The 17691-nt window shown below is 47.8% G+C and overlaps 2 protein-coding genes across 3 annotated transcripts in view; both read left to right on the forward strand.

The window, feature by feature from the left end:
* The window catches only part of cdh13 (cadherin 13, H-cadherin (heart)), a 456795-nt gene that overhangs the window by 197536 nt on the left and 241568 nt on the right, over nt 1-17691 (forward strand). For both annotated transcript variants that reach the window (XM_064335504.1, XM_064335505.1), the window contains exon 5: nt 2938-3090. In XM_064335504.1, coding sequence (XP_064191574.1) covers nt 2938-3090 — 153 coding nt within the window. The remainder of the gene's footprint in view (nt 1-2937; nt 3091-17691) is intronic.
* The window catches only part of zgc:173742 (DNA topoisomerase 1), a 566006-nt gene that overhangs the window by 180074 nt on the left and 368241 nt on the right, over nt 1-17691 (forward strand). The gene's annotated exons all lie outside the window — the stretch shown is intronic.

Consider the following 17691-nt stretch of genomic DNA (forward strand, 5'->3'; position numbering starts at 1 on the left):
CTACACTTGCTGTTGTAGGCACGGCATCAGATTCAAAATCTATTTCTTTGCAATACCCATCGACTTCTGCAAGAGGTTCTGGAAGCAGTCATCTGTAAAATGTGCACTACAGACACATTTTGTATTCCTTCTATGCTGGCAGGTACATCCACATGATTTTTTATAAACAAATTCTACACATTTTTTGTTTTTGATTGGGCTCCTTTTGTAATGAGTGGAATGAAGTTCCTACCTCGGGACTGTCACAACAATGTCACTATCTAGTCAGCATCATGTGCTCTAACATTTCTGTTTACCACATCACTCTCCTGTAATTTGCATATCTTTGCATGGTGGGCCATGATAGGTTTGATATATTTGTGATGTCACAAGTTTTTACGTGCATGTTTCTCAGGTTTTAGGGAAGTATAGAGAAGCTGTCAGTCTACAGTGGAAGAATGTGAAAAAGGCATGAAAACCAATCTGTGTAGCAAAAGCCTTGCTTCCAAGAGGAGTCAACTATTAAAAAACATGTTTTTGAGTGGAGGGGGACTTTTATATTATAGTGATATTCCCACATTACTTAAGTGCTGTAAACAAATTTTAAAAACACATTTTTTGGCATTATTTCGTGCTTTGGTACTGTCTTTATCAATTTCCAGAGAAGACACAGGGGGTCTGTTTCTTTGATGTCCCCAGACTTAATTTCTCCTTTGTTACCCAGCAAATGCTTAAACAAGTCCACAGTACACCATTCTTCACAAATGCCAGGACATAGATTGCTATAAATGAGTTCAAGTGTGCATATGTGTGTGTGTGCTTACATGTGTGGCATGCATATTTTTGTTCCGCATTGCTGTGTGTGAGCGCTTATGCATGCATGTCATGTATTTCTGCCAGTGTGTATGCCAGTATATGTATGTATTCTGTGTGTGTGTGTGTGTATGTCTGTGAGCATGCGTGTGTGTGTGCACACTTTTATGTGTGTAAATGACACTAATGCCCTCTTCTTGATTAAGTGTAGGGTCAGGAGACTGTATCTTAATGGGCTTCTGTTTCTAATTACTGTAGCCAGGGTCTGCACTGTATCCAGGGTAAATAACCTGGGCTAATCCTTCTGGCCTACGAGATTAGGGAATAAACTGGGGATCTTCCTGGGATTATGCCACTAGTCTGGGCTCTTTGTTCAAATCTCTGTTTTGGGCCTGATGAGTTCAGCGCAGCACGGGCGCCTTTGGTGGATTAGGAAGACGTCTGTATGCGCCATGTTGCATTCTGTTAGCCCGGGAACCCCCTTTGCTTCCATTGTCCTTTCCCACATGATTTATGGTCCATTTTATGTCCCCAAATCAGATTTGTGTGTGTGTGTGTGTGTGTGTGAGAGAGAGAGAAAAAGAGAGGGAAAGTGAGAGAGAAAGAGAGACTTTTGACGTCCTTTAATAAACCCTATCCCCTACATATAAGTAAACTACCCACGCCACATACAAATGTGTGTGTGTGTGTGTGTGTGTGTGTGTGCATGCCGGCCTGGATGCGTGCGTGTGTGTGCGTGCGTGCGTCGGGGATTGATGTTTTATCATAGCGCGCTCAGGTTCATTCTCTGATGGCGATTAGCTGCAGAGCTGAGCCGCCTCGTTCACATCGTCAGACAGATTGATTTCACTGGCATTTTTGTCTAAGAGAAATGTTCAGATTTCCCGTGGCTCTGAAAAGCACTTTTCCTTCCGTATCTCTGGACAGAATGAAGCTTCACATAGTTTTCCTGACAAGGGTACTTTGCCTAAAGTCAACAGGACCTGCACTTCAAACCATTAGACAACTACTATTACATTTTTTTTTTTTTTCAAAAAAGATTTTTATGAGTGCAATTCAAGAGCTTTCACATTCCCCGCATTGTACTCTGACAGCATGTGCACTCAAGATTTATTTTCTTCACATATTTTATTTTATCTTTCATTTACTCTGTTGATGGTTTTGCACAGGCCGCTATGCACCAAGTTATTACTTTTTTCTACAGCAGTTTTCTTGCTGAACAGTACTGCAGTCTCACTGTAAAAGAAAAAAAAATGGTTGAATGCTCATAGTCAAGCAGTCTTACACAGAACTTGTTTTTTGTACAGTGCACCTGATGTGTGATGCTCTTAAATAAACTCCTAACTCATAAACCTATACTAACTCATGTACAACTTACCTTTATCTTCCAATCCCCTGACCTGTAGTTCACCTGCGAGAGGTATCACCTGCCTAGTAGTTAACCTGTGAGAGGTATCACTTGCCTAGTAGTTAACCTGTGAGAGGTATCACCTTCCCTGTAGTTAACCTGTGGGAAGTATCACCTGCTAGTAGTACCTGTAGAGTATCACCTGTGAGGAAGTATCACCTGCCCTGTAGTTCACCTGTGAGAGGTATCCCCTGCCCTGTAGTTCTCCAGTGAGAGGTATCCCCTGCCCTGTAGTTCACCTGTGGGTGTTGAGACGGTTCTTCTGAAATGGAGCTGTCCAGTGGTGTTGCTGTGTTTGTTCTGCCTGCATCATGACTGTGTGGGCACCTCTAACATGTTTTGACTTTTCTTTATGCTTTCTAATCTGCTGCCTGACCTGGGACGCCTCTGGGAAATGCTGCCTTTGCTAGTCGCATGTGAGTACACACACCGCACCTCCAGACACCGGCTCAGTCCATCTACGGCTAAATAAACCCACCCGATACTGCAGGGGAAGTTCCATCAGTCTCCCTAACGCCGCTGCTGTAGAAACACGGCAATCACTAGAGAACACGGAGGGAATCCATCTGCTCAATATCCAGTCACAGTTATAAGAATCCATCTTGTATCTAGACAAAGGGTGTACTCCATCACGCCAATAACCCGCGCTAGGGGCATGATCAATAAATCCACAGTGCACGGTCATGGTCGCCGCGTGCGACCGCAGCGTTCCAATGACTCTTCCCGCGGGCTGGCAGGTGATTTCGGCCGACATGCAGGAGAACCACGTCTTCCGCCTGACGGGGAGGGGAGCAGACGAGGACCCCAAGGGCGTGTTCAACATCAACAAGCTGACCGGGGAGGTCGTGGTCAGCCGACCCCTGGACAGAGAGGCCATCGACGTCTACCACGTGAGTACTGCCGGTCAGCTTTATTGGCCTGTGTGTGTGTGTGTGTGTGTGTGTGTGTGTGTGTGTGTGTATGTGTGCGCGTGTGCATGTGTGTGCATGCACACGAGCGCATTCATGTGTGTGTGTGTGTGCGTGCGCGTGTGTGTTTGTGTTTTCCTCCTACCTTTTTCCTGCTGGTGTAATCATTACCCGGCCCTGTTGGGTCCATAGCAAGTCCAGGTATCAGGAGCGCAATAGAAACACCCTCCGAGAGCAATAAGCTCATTCTCTGCGCCAAGCACGGGGACCGCTGCTTTCAGCCAGGCCTCCAGCCAATGGCAGAAGTCTCCGAGCCCCTGACGCTCCTGAGAAAGTCAGGGGAACGTGGCAAGCCGAGCTGGAGGAGAGGAGATCCTGTTGCTAGCCCTGATAGCAGGCGAAGTAGCACGGCGACTGGGATATCCAGACAACAGCCCTCTTCATCCGCTGCCTGTGGTCTGCAGATACCCGTCCGCCCCATCGGGGGGGGCGACCGCATTTCACAAACATTGTCGAAACGATTTTTTATTTATTTTTTTGGGCCGGAGGGAGGACTTTCGCCACGTCCCTCTGCGCCTAACAGGCGGCAGCTATGCCTTTCCTGCCCTCTTTTGTCTACGCACTTATTAGATGGAAACCCTCTAGTGGCTTTATCCCGTAATCCGCTTCTTTCCCGTCAACCCTCGGCGCGCGTTGCCGCGCGTTACCCCTCGCCTCGGAGACGAGACGCTCCGCCCCGTCGTTCGCTCGCCCCCGGCGCTTCGGTCGCAGTGAAGCGCCTACTCAACCCCCCGCCTGATTTTATTCCGTTTTAATGAATCCGGAATTAATGTCTAAACAGGTATGCGTTGCGCGTGACAACTAATTTTTTCCCCGAGACAGTCGGTGGAGCTGGGTGGCAGTGTTGGGGGGGGGGGGGGTTGGGGGTGATGGGGAGATTTGGGGGTGGGGTGGGGGGGGCGGCACGGCGCTGCAGCGGGCTAGTGATGAGAAATAATTTGACATTCACGGCTCTGTTTCCGCTCCTCGGGTAAGGGCACTCTCTGGAACGCCGGGGCATCGCGGCGGCCTCGTCTGTGCTTTCCCAGTCAATGCTGATAGATGTAAGGGGGCCTGTTCTCCTCTGTGCTTTCCCAGTCAATGCTGATAGACATAAGGGGGCCTGTCTCCTCTGTGCTTTCCCAGTCAATGCTGATAGACGTGAGGGGGCCTGTTCTCATCTGTGCTTTCCCAGTCAATGCTGATAGACGTAAGGGGGCCTGTTCTCATCTGTGCGTTCCCAGTCAATGCTGATAGACGTGAGGGGGCCTGTTCTCCTCTGTGCTTTCCCAGTCAATGCTGATAGATGTAAGGGGGCCTGTTCTCCTCTGTGCTTCCCAGTCAATCTGATAGACATAAGGGGGCCTGTCTCTGTGCTTTCCCAGTCAATGCTGATAGACGTGAGGGGGCCTGTTCTCCTCTGTGCTTTCCCAGTCAATGCTGATAGACATAAGGGGGCCTGTTCTCCTCTGTGCGTTCCCAGTCAATGCTGATAGACGTAAGGGGGCCTGTTCTTGTCTGTGCTTTCCCAGTCAACGCTGATAGACATAAGGGGGCCTGTTCTCCTCTGTGCGTTCCCAGTCAATGCTGATAGACATAAGGGGGCCTGTTCTCATCTGTGCTTTCCCAGTCAATGCTGATAGATGTAAGGGGGCCTGTTCTTATCTGTGCTTTCCCAGTCAATGCTGATAGATGTAAGGGGGCCTGTTCTCCTCTGTGCTTTCCCAGTCAATGCTGATAGATGTAAGGGGGCCTGTTCTTATCTGTGCTTTCCCAGTCAATGCTGATAGATGTAAGGGGGCCTGTTCTCCTCTGTGCTTTCCCAGTCAATGCCGATAGACATAAGGGGGCCTGTTCTCATCTGTGCTTTCCCAGTCAATGCTGATAGACGTAAGGGGGCCTGTTCTCCTCTGTGCTTTCCCAGTCAATGCTGATAGATGTAAGGGGGCCTGTTCTCATCTGTGCGTTCCCAGTCAATGCTGATAGACGTAAGGGGGCCTGTTCTCATCTGTGCGTTCCCAGTCAATGCTGATAGATGTGAGGGGGCCTGTTCTCCTCTGTGCTTTCCCAGTCAATGCTGATAGACATAAGGGGGCCTGTTCTCCTCTGTGCTTTCCCAGTCAATGCTGATAGACGTGAGGGGGCCTGTTCACCTCTGTGCTTTCCCAGTCAATGCTGATAGACGTGAGGGGGCCTGTTCACCTCTGTGCTTTCCCAGTCAATGCTGATAGACGTAAGGGGGCCTGTTCTCATCTGTGCTTTCCCAGTCAATGCTGATAGACGTGAGGGGGCCTGTTCTCATCTGTGCTTTCCCAGTCAATGCTGATAGACTTAAGGGGACTGTCTCGTCTGTGCTTTCCCAGTCAATGCTGATAGACGTAAGGGGGTCTGTTCTCATCTGTGCTTTCCCAGTCAATGCTGATAGACGTAAGGGGGCCTGTTCTCATCTGTGCGTTCCCAGTCAATGCTGATAGACGTAAGGGGGCCTGTTCACCTCTGTGCTTTCCCAGTCAATGCTGATAGATGTAAGGGGGCCTATTTTCCTCTGTGCTTTCCCAGTCAATTGATGATGTAAGGGGCCGTTTCCTCGTCTTCAGTAAACTGATAGACTGAGGGACCTGTTCTCAGACTGGTACAGTTTCGCCTTTATGATGCAGGAGGGCTCTTTCCTGATTTTGTGTTAGGAGGGCAGTATTTTTTGGGATCTAGAATTAAAACCTGCTTTTTCTGGGTATGTGATGGTCTATGTATAGTATTTTAGCATTATGTATTTATTTTTTGTCTTTGTGGCACTTGTCAGTAGTTTTTGTTGTTGGGAATGGGATTTGTTTCTGTGATAGAACATGCTTTGTTTACTAGGATGGTGCCTGTACTGGATTTTTTTTTTTTTATCCTGGTGTTGTTGTGGCTTATTGGTGTGTGCCAGCGCTGATGAGAATTTAATGTGTGCATATGCCACTGAAAGTCTGCAGTGAGCTGAAGTGTGTGTGTGTGTGTGTGTGAGATAGCTGTGCTCGCCATTTGGTGCGTGTGTATTCCAGCGTGGATCAGTGTGAGTCTTGGACCGGATCAGTACTGGGATGGCATTTCTGCGGGTCTGTGTGGCTGTGGGTTTTGGCATGCGTCTGCGATGCTGAACGTCGGATGTGTGCGTGTGGCGCCGTGCGTTGGCACAGGTAGACGGTCACCCGGGGTTCGCCCGGTCTGCGTCTGTTATTGCTGCGTGCGCGGAAGTTGGGAGGTTGTACCTTCTGAACTCATTGTCCTGACAGCTTCGGAAGCTGGAGCGTCTGAGACCCATAACTCCAGACTCCCAGAAGCACTTGAGAACCGCGCAGCGCGGAGGTTAGACAGACGGGCGACTGCTCCAGAGGAGCCGTGAGTGCCATCTTTCTCCCACCGCGGAGGTGGGGACCAGCGGCGGGCCTCTCAAGCAGATGCTCTTAAATGCGCCGCTTTGATCTCACCACGCGAGGGGATTAGCCAGATCGAGCACGGGCACTAAATCAACACACGCACCAGCATCATCTCAACACACGCCACATAATTAAGACCCGCTTACAACACCTACACACACACATACAACCTACACACACACACACACAACCATACACACACACACGCATACACACACACACACACACGACACCACACACGCATACACACAACACACAACCATACAACACACACACACACGCATACACACACACACACACACGCACCACACCACACACGACATACATACACACACACCACGATACAACACACACACACACGCTCATACATACACACACACACACACACACATACACACACACACAGATACACACACACACACACACGCACATACACACTCACACACACACACACACACGCTCGCACACACACTCGCACACACACGCACGCGCACACACACTACACCACACACAATACACACACACACACACGTATACACACACACACACGCACATACACACTCACACACACACACACGCTCACACACACACGCCCATACACACTCATACACACACACACACGCACATACACATACACACACACGCTCGCACACACACGCACATACACACTCATACACACACACACGCATACACACTCACACACACACACACACACACGCTCGCACACACAAACAGTACATTGGCATCAGTTAAAAGCAGGGAGGGAGACAGAGAGCGGCGCGGCTCGTTCTCCTGCACCGCGCCGGGGGTAGCGTTAGCGCCCACGCAGACGCGGTATCTCAGGGCTTCCGACGGAAACGCTCCGCCGCATTCCGTACCCCGGAGCTGTCAGCGGCGGGGAAGGGGCACATAATTCTGCCGTAATCAGGGAGCGCCCGCGCCCCGCCCCGCTCTGCACCGGGAGAGAACGCGGGGAAACGAGCGTGGCACCTGGCGTCCTCGCTCTTCCGGGGAGCCGCTAATGAGGCTGCGGCGCCGCGCGCGAGAACGCTCTTCACGCCTTCGCTTCTGGGCCCCCAACTCTCGTTTCACGGGAAATAATGGGCCTGATTGCCGTCTGCGCGCTGACGCGGAATGCACATATGATACCAATATGGTGCTAGGATGGAAAATACCTGGGAAATCTAACGGCGTCTAATTGACTGTTATAAGAGACGTCTTTTAGCTGTTATGAAGGAGAACTTCACATACTGTATTTAAAATACATTTTAAAAATGTTTTAATTAAAGAAACCTGAAAAATAAAGGTGTTGTAAAACTTTTTTTTAACAGTACCTCTTCCCACTGTTTCACTATGTAACAAATCTTATTCACACATTACGTTATGGGAGAAGAGAATGAGATGAGAAATAAGGGAGAGAGAGAGAAGAACAGCACCTTCTCAAACAGGTCTTGAGCTTCTTATTAATGTATCTGAAGGTCAATAATGAGAGAAATACATATCTACTTTATAAAAACAATCACGGGGCCTTAAAGTTGCAATATGTAAGTTTGGAGAAAAGATATATATGGCACCCAACGTGGGGCTGTACGTATCCGATTCCTATCCTAATTTGGAACGTCCAATTATCTGCCACTCGCAGCCGCATTCATGTGCGAACCCCATTGCCGATTCGGGAGAGTGAATCCTCCTCCAAAACACGTGGTGTCACCAGCTTGAATAGAGTGGAGTCAGAGGAGGACCTTTCATATGCAGCTTTAACATGTAGTCCACAGTATGGGCGACGCAATCCTCAATTACGCGTCGTCATGTGGATCTGCCGGCCGCAGCTGTCACTGGCACGGTCCGGATTTGCTCCGAGATCGTGGGGCTCATACTTTGTTTCAATGTGTCCCTTAAGCTGTCGTTTACATCTTGTATTCTTTTATTTCTTTTTATGTGTGTAAAGCACTTTGTAACTTTGCTTTTGAGAATTGCTATACAAATAAAGTTTATTATTATTATCCATGCGCCACAACATGGTGCCTTACCCGAATGAGCCACTCTGCAGCCGTGACCCCTTCGGTTTTATTACTGACGGAAGGAGTGTGGGATGTTTGCATTTATTTTGTGTTTTATTTTCATTCTGTGCCCTGAGTGCTCTTTGAAAAAAAAACTTGTAAAGTGTTCTTTGATATTTTTTAATCATCCATCTGTCTGGGGGTGCTTGGATTGGCACCTGTTTTTTGTGTTTAGGCGTCTAACCTCTGAACACCTGAAGGAAGATCTAGCATATCAGCTTGTTCATTTTCACACTGACACGTTGCATAGTTGCATATCAATTTATTTTAATTGGTTAACTTAATAAGCATTCTTCAGAAACTATGGTGCGTGAATGAAGCAATTTGTAATGGTGGACATTGATGGCTTCCGCAGTTTGGTGCCTTTTGTAACCTTGTAATTTATTTCAGTCAGTTTTATTTATTTATTTGCTCGATCGTTTGCTTGTTTGGTTGTTTAAATTATTTGCATTTCTTTTGAGATATATACCACTTTGTCTTGGGAGCAAGAACAACAGATGTTGTGAAAACAACAGATTATGGGGTCTAAATGAAGGAAACATCAAATGTCTCTCTCTCTCTCTCTCTCTCTCTCTCTCTCTCTCTCTCTCTCTCTCTCTCTCTCTCTCTCTCTCTCTCTCTCTCTCTCTCTCTCTCTCTCTCTCTTTCGCTCTGGTGACACAGTGAGCTTGTGATCATGCATTTAGGCTGTTTATTAGAGAAGGGGAAGTGCACTGTGTGAGAGTCCCATTAACAGTGTGTCAGGGAGATGGGTTCCTGATGTCATGCTCGGCTGAGTCACTGCAGATTTCCTGCTCCAGGGACCGGGCTCCACGCTGGGGAATTTGAGAATAGTTCTTCGGCAGGGCAGGAGCTGAGCCCAGATCAGCCGGGTCCCATTTATCACACCCTGTCCCTACGCAGCAGGGAGCTCTGGGGGAGGTTTAAACTGACCTAAGATCAGTGAAAGCAGTGAACTCTTTAACTCAAAGGCTGTGGTGGATCCAGTGCTGGCTTAGGGCTGTACTGTCTGCTGCTATTGAGATTAGGAGTGCGTGTGTTTGGGTTTGCATGTGTTTGTGTTTGCGTGCATGTGCATGTGTGTGTGTGTGTGTGTGTGTATGTGTGCGTGTTTGCATGTGGATGTGTGTGTTTTCCCTATGTGAGTGCGTGTGTGTTTGTGTTTGCATGTGGAGGATGTGTATGTGCTTTTGTGTGTGTGTGTGTGTTTGTGTTTGCGTGCGGAGTGTGTATTTGCTTCTGTGTATGTGTGCGCGTGTGTGTGTGTGTGTGCATGCTTTTGTGTGGGCATAGGTGCGTTCACAGGTCTGAATAAATGTGTACAAACAAGCAGCATCGCATTTCTGCTTGTGTGAATTATTCATATTCTGTATATGATCAAGCATATAATATTATTGACTTTGACCACAGTTCCCCCTTTAATAAAGTGACAGCTGCTGTTATTCAGTGTGCTTATTTGTGCCCTCAAGTGTTCCTTGTTTGACAAGTTGAAAAAGCACAGCAGGGAGGGAGGGAGGAAGGGAGGGAGACGAGGAGCGGGAGAGTGAGAGAGAGAGAGAGGGAGGCAGCATGTGGATCCTGCCATTGAGGAATACAGCATCCGTCCTACATTTTAATTTGGCTGATTTCTCTATTAGCCGCGCGGTAAAAACCTTGATTTGTCTCTTTTAAGACCTGCGGTGATCTAAATCTGATGACGGCGAATGAGAGCAGCCAGGGCCGGAGCCCCCTCTGCGTAACGGAGTATCCACAGAGAAAGAGCCGGCGGCTCTGGCCCGGGCGCGCTGACCCGTCCGTGATAAAAGAGTAAAGGAGGTTTTAATGCATCGAGCCTCATTAAGCCCCCCGCCACACACCACGTCCGCCCGCTCCACCTTAATAAGGCAGGGGAGGCGGGGCCCCCGAGAGACCCCGCCTCTCGCAGAAGCTGTGTCCTCTGCCCGCGCTCTCTCCCTGTCTTACCGGGGGCCCCGCAGGAAAACAGGGACCGTGCCTGCATCCCCTGCCCCCCGCCCCCCCCCCCCCCCCACCCCCCTCTGTTGCGAACCGCCACTTTTTCACGGACCCGGGAGCAGCGAAAGACATTGTGGCATGCGTGTCACTCTCGTAACGTAAACTCCTCTTTATTCAAGACTGCGTTTGGATTAAATCTGCAGTCCATGAGAATGTAGGTTTTCTTAACCCTTTAATGGCCTGCTCAGCCATTAGTGGTATCATTTATCGACTTTTTTGTCGCAATGTATCTGTTAAATGTATCTGTATTTTTTTTTTTAACCATACACTATATAACTTGTCTTTAAAACTTATTTGGCATAAGGTTTTTTGCATAACAGGAACTGGATCATGTATGTGATATTTCATTCTTCAGTGTTTCTAAATAAAACAAAGTAGCAAAAACTAACAGTCCTGGCTCTGTAGGCCCTCTCTGGAAAAGTCATTTTGGCAGTGTTGGGGAGAAACGGGTTTCATAAATCTTTTCAACAAATCAAAATACCTCACTCTCCACAGCAGTACAAAATGATTGGTTCAGACCAGTGAGTCACCAATAATATACTGTATTGTACTGGCCAAGTTTGCTTACAGTACAGCGGCTGTGCTGTACTTGCATGCAGTTGTCAAATTATGCCCTTGTTTTTGCAACAACGCTGGGATGTTAAGAGGGCAGTTGTGGCCATTCTGAGATAATTTAGAAAATGGCTTCTGTGTGCTTATCCTGATGACTCCCAGATAAATGTCTTTGGCCCATTGAAATGAACGCAAAATGAAAACAGCAAATGGTTTGATCTTGTGGATGATATTCATTCAGTCAGTGTCTGCCTTCGGCAAAGTTTATTAACACCGAATTCATTTTATTAGCGCAGAAAGCAAATTCGAATGAAATGAATGAACTATAATAGGTTTTTGAGCCTTTTGTTGAGAGGGGACACCAACCCTGTGAATATTATTTCACATAATTCATCAACACTCCTAATGCCTGAGGACAATGATTTTAAAACGTCCTGATAGAATTTAGATATTTAGATATTAATGCTGAAATGGCAGTACACTGAAATGATGTCTGCACCAAGAATGGTGCATCATCCTGTAGATATTCCTACTGGAATTATTTAGGCTCATACTGTAGGTGCAGTAATACTGAAATGAACCTGACTTAGGGCATGGCTTGATGCTGTATAGGTACAACTGTACTGAAATGAAGCTGACTCAGGGAATGGCTTGATCCTGTATAGGTACAGCTGTGCTGAAATGAAGCTGACTCAGGGAATGGCTTGATCCTGTATAGGTACAACTGTACTGAAATGAAGCTGACTCAGGGAATGGCTTGATCCTGTATAGGTACAACTGTACTGAAATGAAGCTGACTCAGGGAATGGCTTGATCCTGTATAGGTACAACTGTACTGAAATGAAGCTGACTCAGGGAATGGCTTGATCCTGTATAAGTACAGCTGTACTGAAATGAAGCTGACTCAGGGAATGGCTTGATCCTGTATAGGTACAGCTGTACTGAAATGAAGCTGACTCAGGGAATGGCTTGATGCTGTATAGGTACAACTGTACTGAAATGAAGCTGACTCAGGGAATGGCTTGATCCTGTATAGGTACAGCTGTACTGAAATGAACCTGACTCAGGGAATGGCTTGATCCTGTATAGGTACAGCTGTACTGAAATGAAGCTGACTCAGAGAATGGCTTGATCCTGTATAGGTACAAATGTACTGAAATGAAGCTGACTCAGAGAATGGCTTGATCCTGTATAGGTACAGCTGTACTGAAATGAACCTGACTCAGGGAATGGCTTGATCCTGTATAGGTACAGCTGTACTGAAATGAAGCTGACTCAGGGAATGGCTTGATCCTGTATAGGTACAGCTGTACTGAAATGAAGCTGACTCAGAGAATGGCTTGATCCTGTATAGGTACAAATGTACTGAAATGAAGCTGACTCAGAGAATGGCTTGATCCTGTATAGGTACAGCTGTACTGAAATGAAGCTGACTCAGGGCATGGCTTGATGCTGTATAGGTACAGCTGTACTGAAATGAAGCTGACTCAGGGAATGGCTTGATGCTGTATAGGTACAACTGTACTGAAATGAAGCTGACTCAGGGAATGGCTTGATGCTGTATAGGTACAGCTGTACTGAAATGAAGCTGACTCAGGGAATGGCTTGATGCTGTATAGGTACAGCTGTACTGAAATGAAGCTGACTCAGGGAATGGCTTGATCCTGTATAGGTACAAATGTACTGAAATGATGCTGACTCAGGAACGCGTTTGGTCTTGTAGATATAACTGAAAGGAAACTGACTCAGGGAATGAATCGACCCAGTAGATATTAATACTGAATTAATGTTGGCTTAGCAAATGGTTTGATCCTGGAAATATGACTAAAATAATGCTCCCCCAGAGCATGGTTTGATCCTATAGATATTGCTGAAATTACGTTGTATCCTGAAACGGGCTGATCCTGTAGATATTCATACTGAAATGACGATGGCCCAGAGAAAGGTTTGATCTGCTTTGAGTCAGTAATAGATCCAAACATCTGTTACAACAGCTGCTTGGCTGCCATCGATCCGACTCCCCGCCCCGCCGCCCACCCCCCACGGTCCTGAGCCTTGGCACGCCGTTGCGCTCCCCCTGTCTGATCCAATGACGGCCCCCGGTTTCTCGTCTCGGAGTCCCGTCTGCTCCAATGACAGCTTTCGATTTCTCATCAGTGTGCTCCATCTGCTCCAATGACAGCCTCCGGTTCCTCGTCAGGATCACCAATATCTATCTGAAGTTAATTATGGCCCTTCTGACTAAAACAGCAAGTCGCTATGGCCTCTTCTCTTTGTTCTCTCTGTTCCTTATTGCTTATTACAGCATAAAACTGCATTTGTAAAACGCAAAGGCAGCCATTTTGGCTCGTGCTTCCTTTGTAAATATCAAAGGGCCGGAGCTGAAACTCGGTAGATGGCACTCCAAGCTGAAGTGTTTCAGAGTGATGTCATATGCATGATTCACAACAATTATTTGAGGTATGAACAACATGAGCATTCTCTCAAATTAGTGCTAAGTGTACATTGCCCAAAGGAGCCAATGTCACGAAAAAAGCTGATGAATTTAAACGGGATAAAAATACATCTGTAGTCTTTGTACATATTAAAATATTCTCCTTGCGATGCTGACCGTGACATCCGAGGTCCCGAACCACGGTGGGTCAAAAGTCCAGCACAAATCAAGCACGGCTTGTAGCGATAGCAGAACCCGCCGCCGCAGAAGGCTGTATGCCAATTCATTTACATATGCTTACATTTGACATATTTACCAGGGGCTCTGATCCAGATCAATTTACATAGCTTACCTCCTTCGCGTGCAGTCCACTTATACATGTTTACTGCGGCAAATCAGTTTATATACTTTGCTCACGGGTACGATGGCTCTGCCCTGGGAATGCACTGGGAATCAAACCTGTAACCCCATAGTTTCAAGCCCACTTCCCCAACCATTATGCTACACTGTTGTACTACACCAAGCCACCAGTGTTTAGCTGAGGTGATATATGTGTTATATTCTTGCTTGAAATTAGGAATCACAGAGGGTGACTGGGGTTGGGGGAGCAAGGAAGTACACTTAGGAGGTTCACCACGAGGAGTCAAGATGCAAGCAATGCAAGTCCCTCTTGCTGCTCTCTCTCTCTCTCTCTCTCTCTCTCTCTCTCCCCCCCCCCACCCCCCTTTGGCTTCCTTTGGAAGGTGAGCTGTGCCAGTCTATGACTCACTCAATGCCTCGTATAAATATTACATTACAGGATTAAACAGAGGAGCCGGGAGTTTATTGAATAATTTCATCCGGTAGGTTAACGATGATTGACTGATGCTGTCCGGGGGATGTTCACAAGGTCACCGTAAATCAGCATATTAATGACACCGCATTAGCGGATAGAATCAATAGCTGGACTTTATAATATACATATGCAGCGGATGTTTATGATATCGAGCGGGCAGAGTTCTTGAGCAGGAGAATGGATTTACGCGGTGCCTGTTGGCAACGTCTGACCTTAAGCAATAAAAAGGTGACTCCGGAGGAGCAGAGCTGGAAACAACGAAACAGAAAATAAACAGCCCCCCTTTTTTTCAAACGAGTCATGTTCTCACCACTGTGTTCTTGGCATGCTTTGCCTTTTTTTATTCTTCTCCTGCTTCTTCTTAGGCTGCAGTGTCAAACATTATTTTCTAATTAAGTTTAATTACATGGAAAATTAACGTTAATTGGATGTTAATGGAAAGGAACTTGACGAGTCGTAAAGTCCGCGCGGTCTCTGTGTGTCTTCTGTCATCGCCATGGAGAGTGTGAGCGGGCGAGGGGAGGGGAGAGGGAGGGGGGTGAGGAGGAGAGGAGTGTTAGAGTCGGGCCGTTATGAAAACAGCAGCAGGGCTGCAGGGGGGGGCAGGGGAGACGCGCTACAGGGGAGTGCAGGGAGTTGGAAGGATCCCGAACCGGCAGAGAGGATGGACAGGGACGGGCCGGCCGATTGGCCGAGCCACAGGAGGATGCGGCATCCGATTGGCCAGAGCATCACCTGCAGAGAGAGGGACTGAGGGAGGGATCCGGTACCCACCTCAAAAAGCAGGCTTTGCTGCCTGGGCATTCCAAAAAAGAAAAGAAAAAAAAACAAACGAACCGAAATTAAAAATGTTCCAAAATCACACAAAGGACACAATTCCTGTAGTGATAACCTTGTTGTCCAAACTCACATGGTTAAAGCTCACATGCAGTTATGTATGCAATATTCAAAAGCTGTGGTCAAGGTCATTCAATACAAAAACATGATTGAAATTCGGGTTAATGCTCATCATTAAATACTCGTCAAACATCGTGGACAGCTCTCAATTCATTAATTCAACTTAACTGAATAATTATTCTGAATTGAAATGGAATTCCGTCCCAACGCTGACATATGCTTACTGAGACATCGTCTGAAGTTTGGGGACGCGTTACACAAGAGCGAAGCCAGTCGCGCTCTCGCAAAAAAGAGTCCCAGACCTCCCGCAGTCCCCGCGAGACGAAAAGCAGCGACGCGACTGCCGTTTGGCGCCGCGCTGAACTGCCAGGCTGTGCAGCGCGGGCTCGGCGCTCTCTGACCCCGCCCGACAAAGTCGCTTTCAAAAACAAAAAGCGCAGCAGATCGCGGCGGCGCTAGCGTGTCCGATAACACCGCCGGCGCCGCTTAATTGTGAGTCGTCAAAGCGCGACCGAGGTGCAGTTTAACATTTTTAAAGCGTCGGCGAAACCCCGCCGTCCGTTACCGCGATTCCCCGGGTCCCCGGGACACATTGCCTCTCCGCGCTCGGCGGGTGATTGGCCCGAGCTCAGATGGCTCGGCGTTCAGGCGAGAGAGGCGCGGGGGACCTTCGTGACAGGCGTGCAGTGGTCCGTGCTTTCGGCCGCTTCTCCGCATGCGATCTAGCGGAGAGCGAACTGTGCCTCTTGGCCGAAGCGGGATACAGAGAGCCCGGGACAACGGGGGTCGCGGGTTCCAATCTCTCCAATTGATGCATTCTTGGAAGCGCCTGGATAAATCTCTGCGCAAACTTTCATCCGCTGGTCCGGGATTAAAAGATTTGACTTGTTTTTATAGCGGATTTTTTTATTATTTGTTATTAGTTCAGCTTTTTATGGAAGTTAATTAATGAGTCAATTAGTCAGGCCTTTTCCACATAATTAGCAGTTGGTACACAAATACCAGTTGTCGGTTTGTCCATTTTAATCATTCAATAAGCAATTCCATTACCACAGATATTCCAAAGTCTGTTTTTGTCGATGAATAGCGAATAGATTGGGTATAAATTCAGTTCAGCATGCTGATGAGTTCTGTAGAGTGGACACCAGTTCATTTTCAATGTTTTTGGTAGATGATGGGGTTATGGGTAGATTATGGGTAGGCTAATTTTGTGCCAGACAGGGAAGAACATTCCATGATCATTGGCCATTTGGCAAGTGGTGTAACCTGTGTCAGCCTGTCTCCATGGTAACAGCTTGACCACCCAGTGACCTGGTGGCTGTATTTCAGGGAAACAGCCGGAAACATGCGGCAGATGAAGTGTAATGCGAAGCCAAATGTGATGGATCACCTCCTGTCTGAGGTAGAAAACTGGCAACCCCATTCATCCCCTCCCCCTCACTGCATGCGAGAACCCTCTGTGCAGATTATGTTCTTTGGACTACGGCGCTGCATCTCGTCTGGCAACCCCAGCGAAGGCTGCCATTAGCAGAATGGCTATCCCCCCCCCCCCTCCCCGGGTCCTCCCGCCTCTTTGCTCTTCATGCTTCCTCCATTACCGGTACAAATGTTCCTGGGGTGGAGAGGTACGCCTCGAATCCAGGAGCCGGTCCTTTGTTAGCGGGAGACCCAGGCCTTAATGTTCCCGCCTTTAGCGCTAACGACAAAATCCATGCGCCCGTCTCCCGGCTCGCCCCCCAGATGTATCGTATTTGGCGTTTCATTAGCGGATGAGCCGACGCCAAAGTGGCGGTAAATCGGGGCCGCCGCCCCCTCAGGTCTGGGGCTCGGCGCTCCCGATCGGTTTGTTTCCGGACCGGAGGCTCTGCGGGCTGACCCGCTACACGAAGCCTTGAAGGGATTTACAGTAGATTGCAGTTTTTATAAGGCAGGTTTCGACTGCGTGTCTGGTGGAGATCTTTTGACTGCAGAGCTGTCGAGAAAGGACCTCTGTCTGTAGAAATGCACTCTGTAGAGGGATTCAGGGAAATACACTCTATTATCTATTATTATACTGCTGGATCATCATCATCATCCTCATGTTATCTGTAATCCACCCTTCATAAAATTAGTGTAGTCCAAAGTGCATAGTGCTGCCTGTAGATTCTGCCATATATAGAGGTCCACTGAAGGGCTCTAATAGGTACTCTGTATAGTTATAGGACACATTTGGTTCCACTCTGTAATCATGTTGCCTGAAGAGTTCATCTGTCCCTCATGATTTACCTTATTGCTGACAAGATAGCAAGCCACCCAATTTGAAAAACCCAGGTAGATGTAGCTAGTCGGCTATCACAA

The sequence above is a fragment of the Anguilla rostrata genome, chromosome 5 (assembly GCF_018555375.3).
Source record: "Anguilla rostrata isolate EN2019 chromosome 5, ASM1855537v3, whole genome shotgun sequence".
NCBI lineage: Eukaryota > Metazoa > Chordata > Actinopteri > Anguilliformes > Anguillidae > Anguilla > Anguilla rostrata.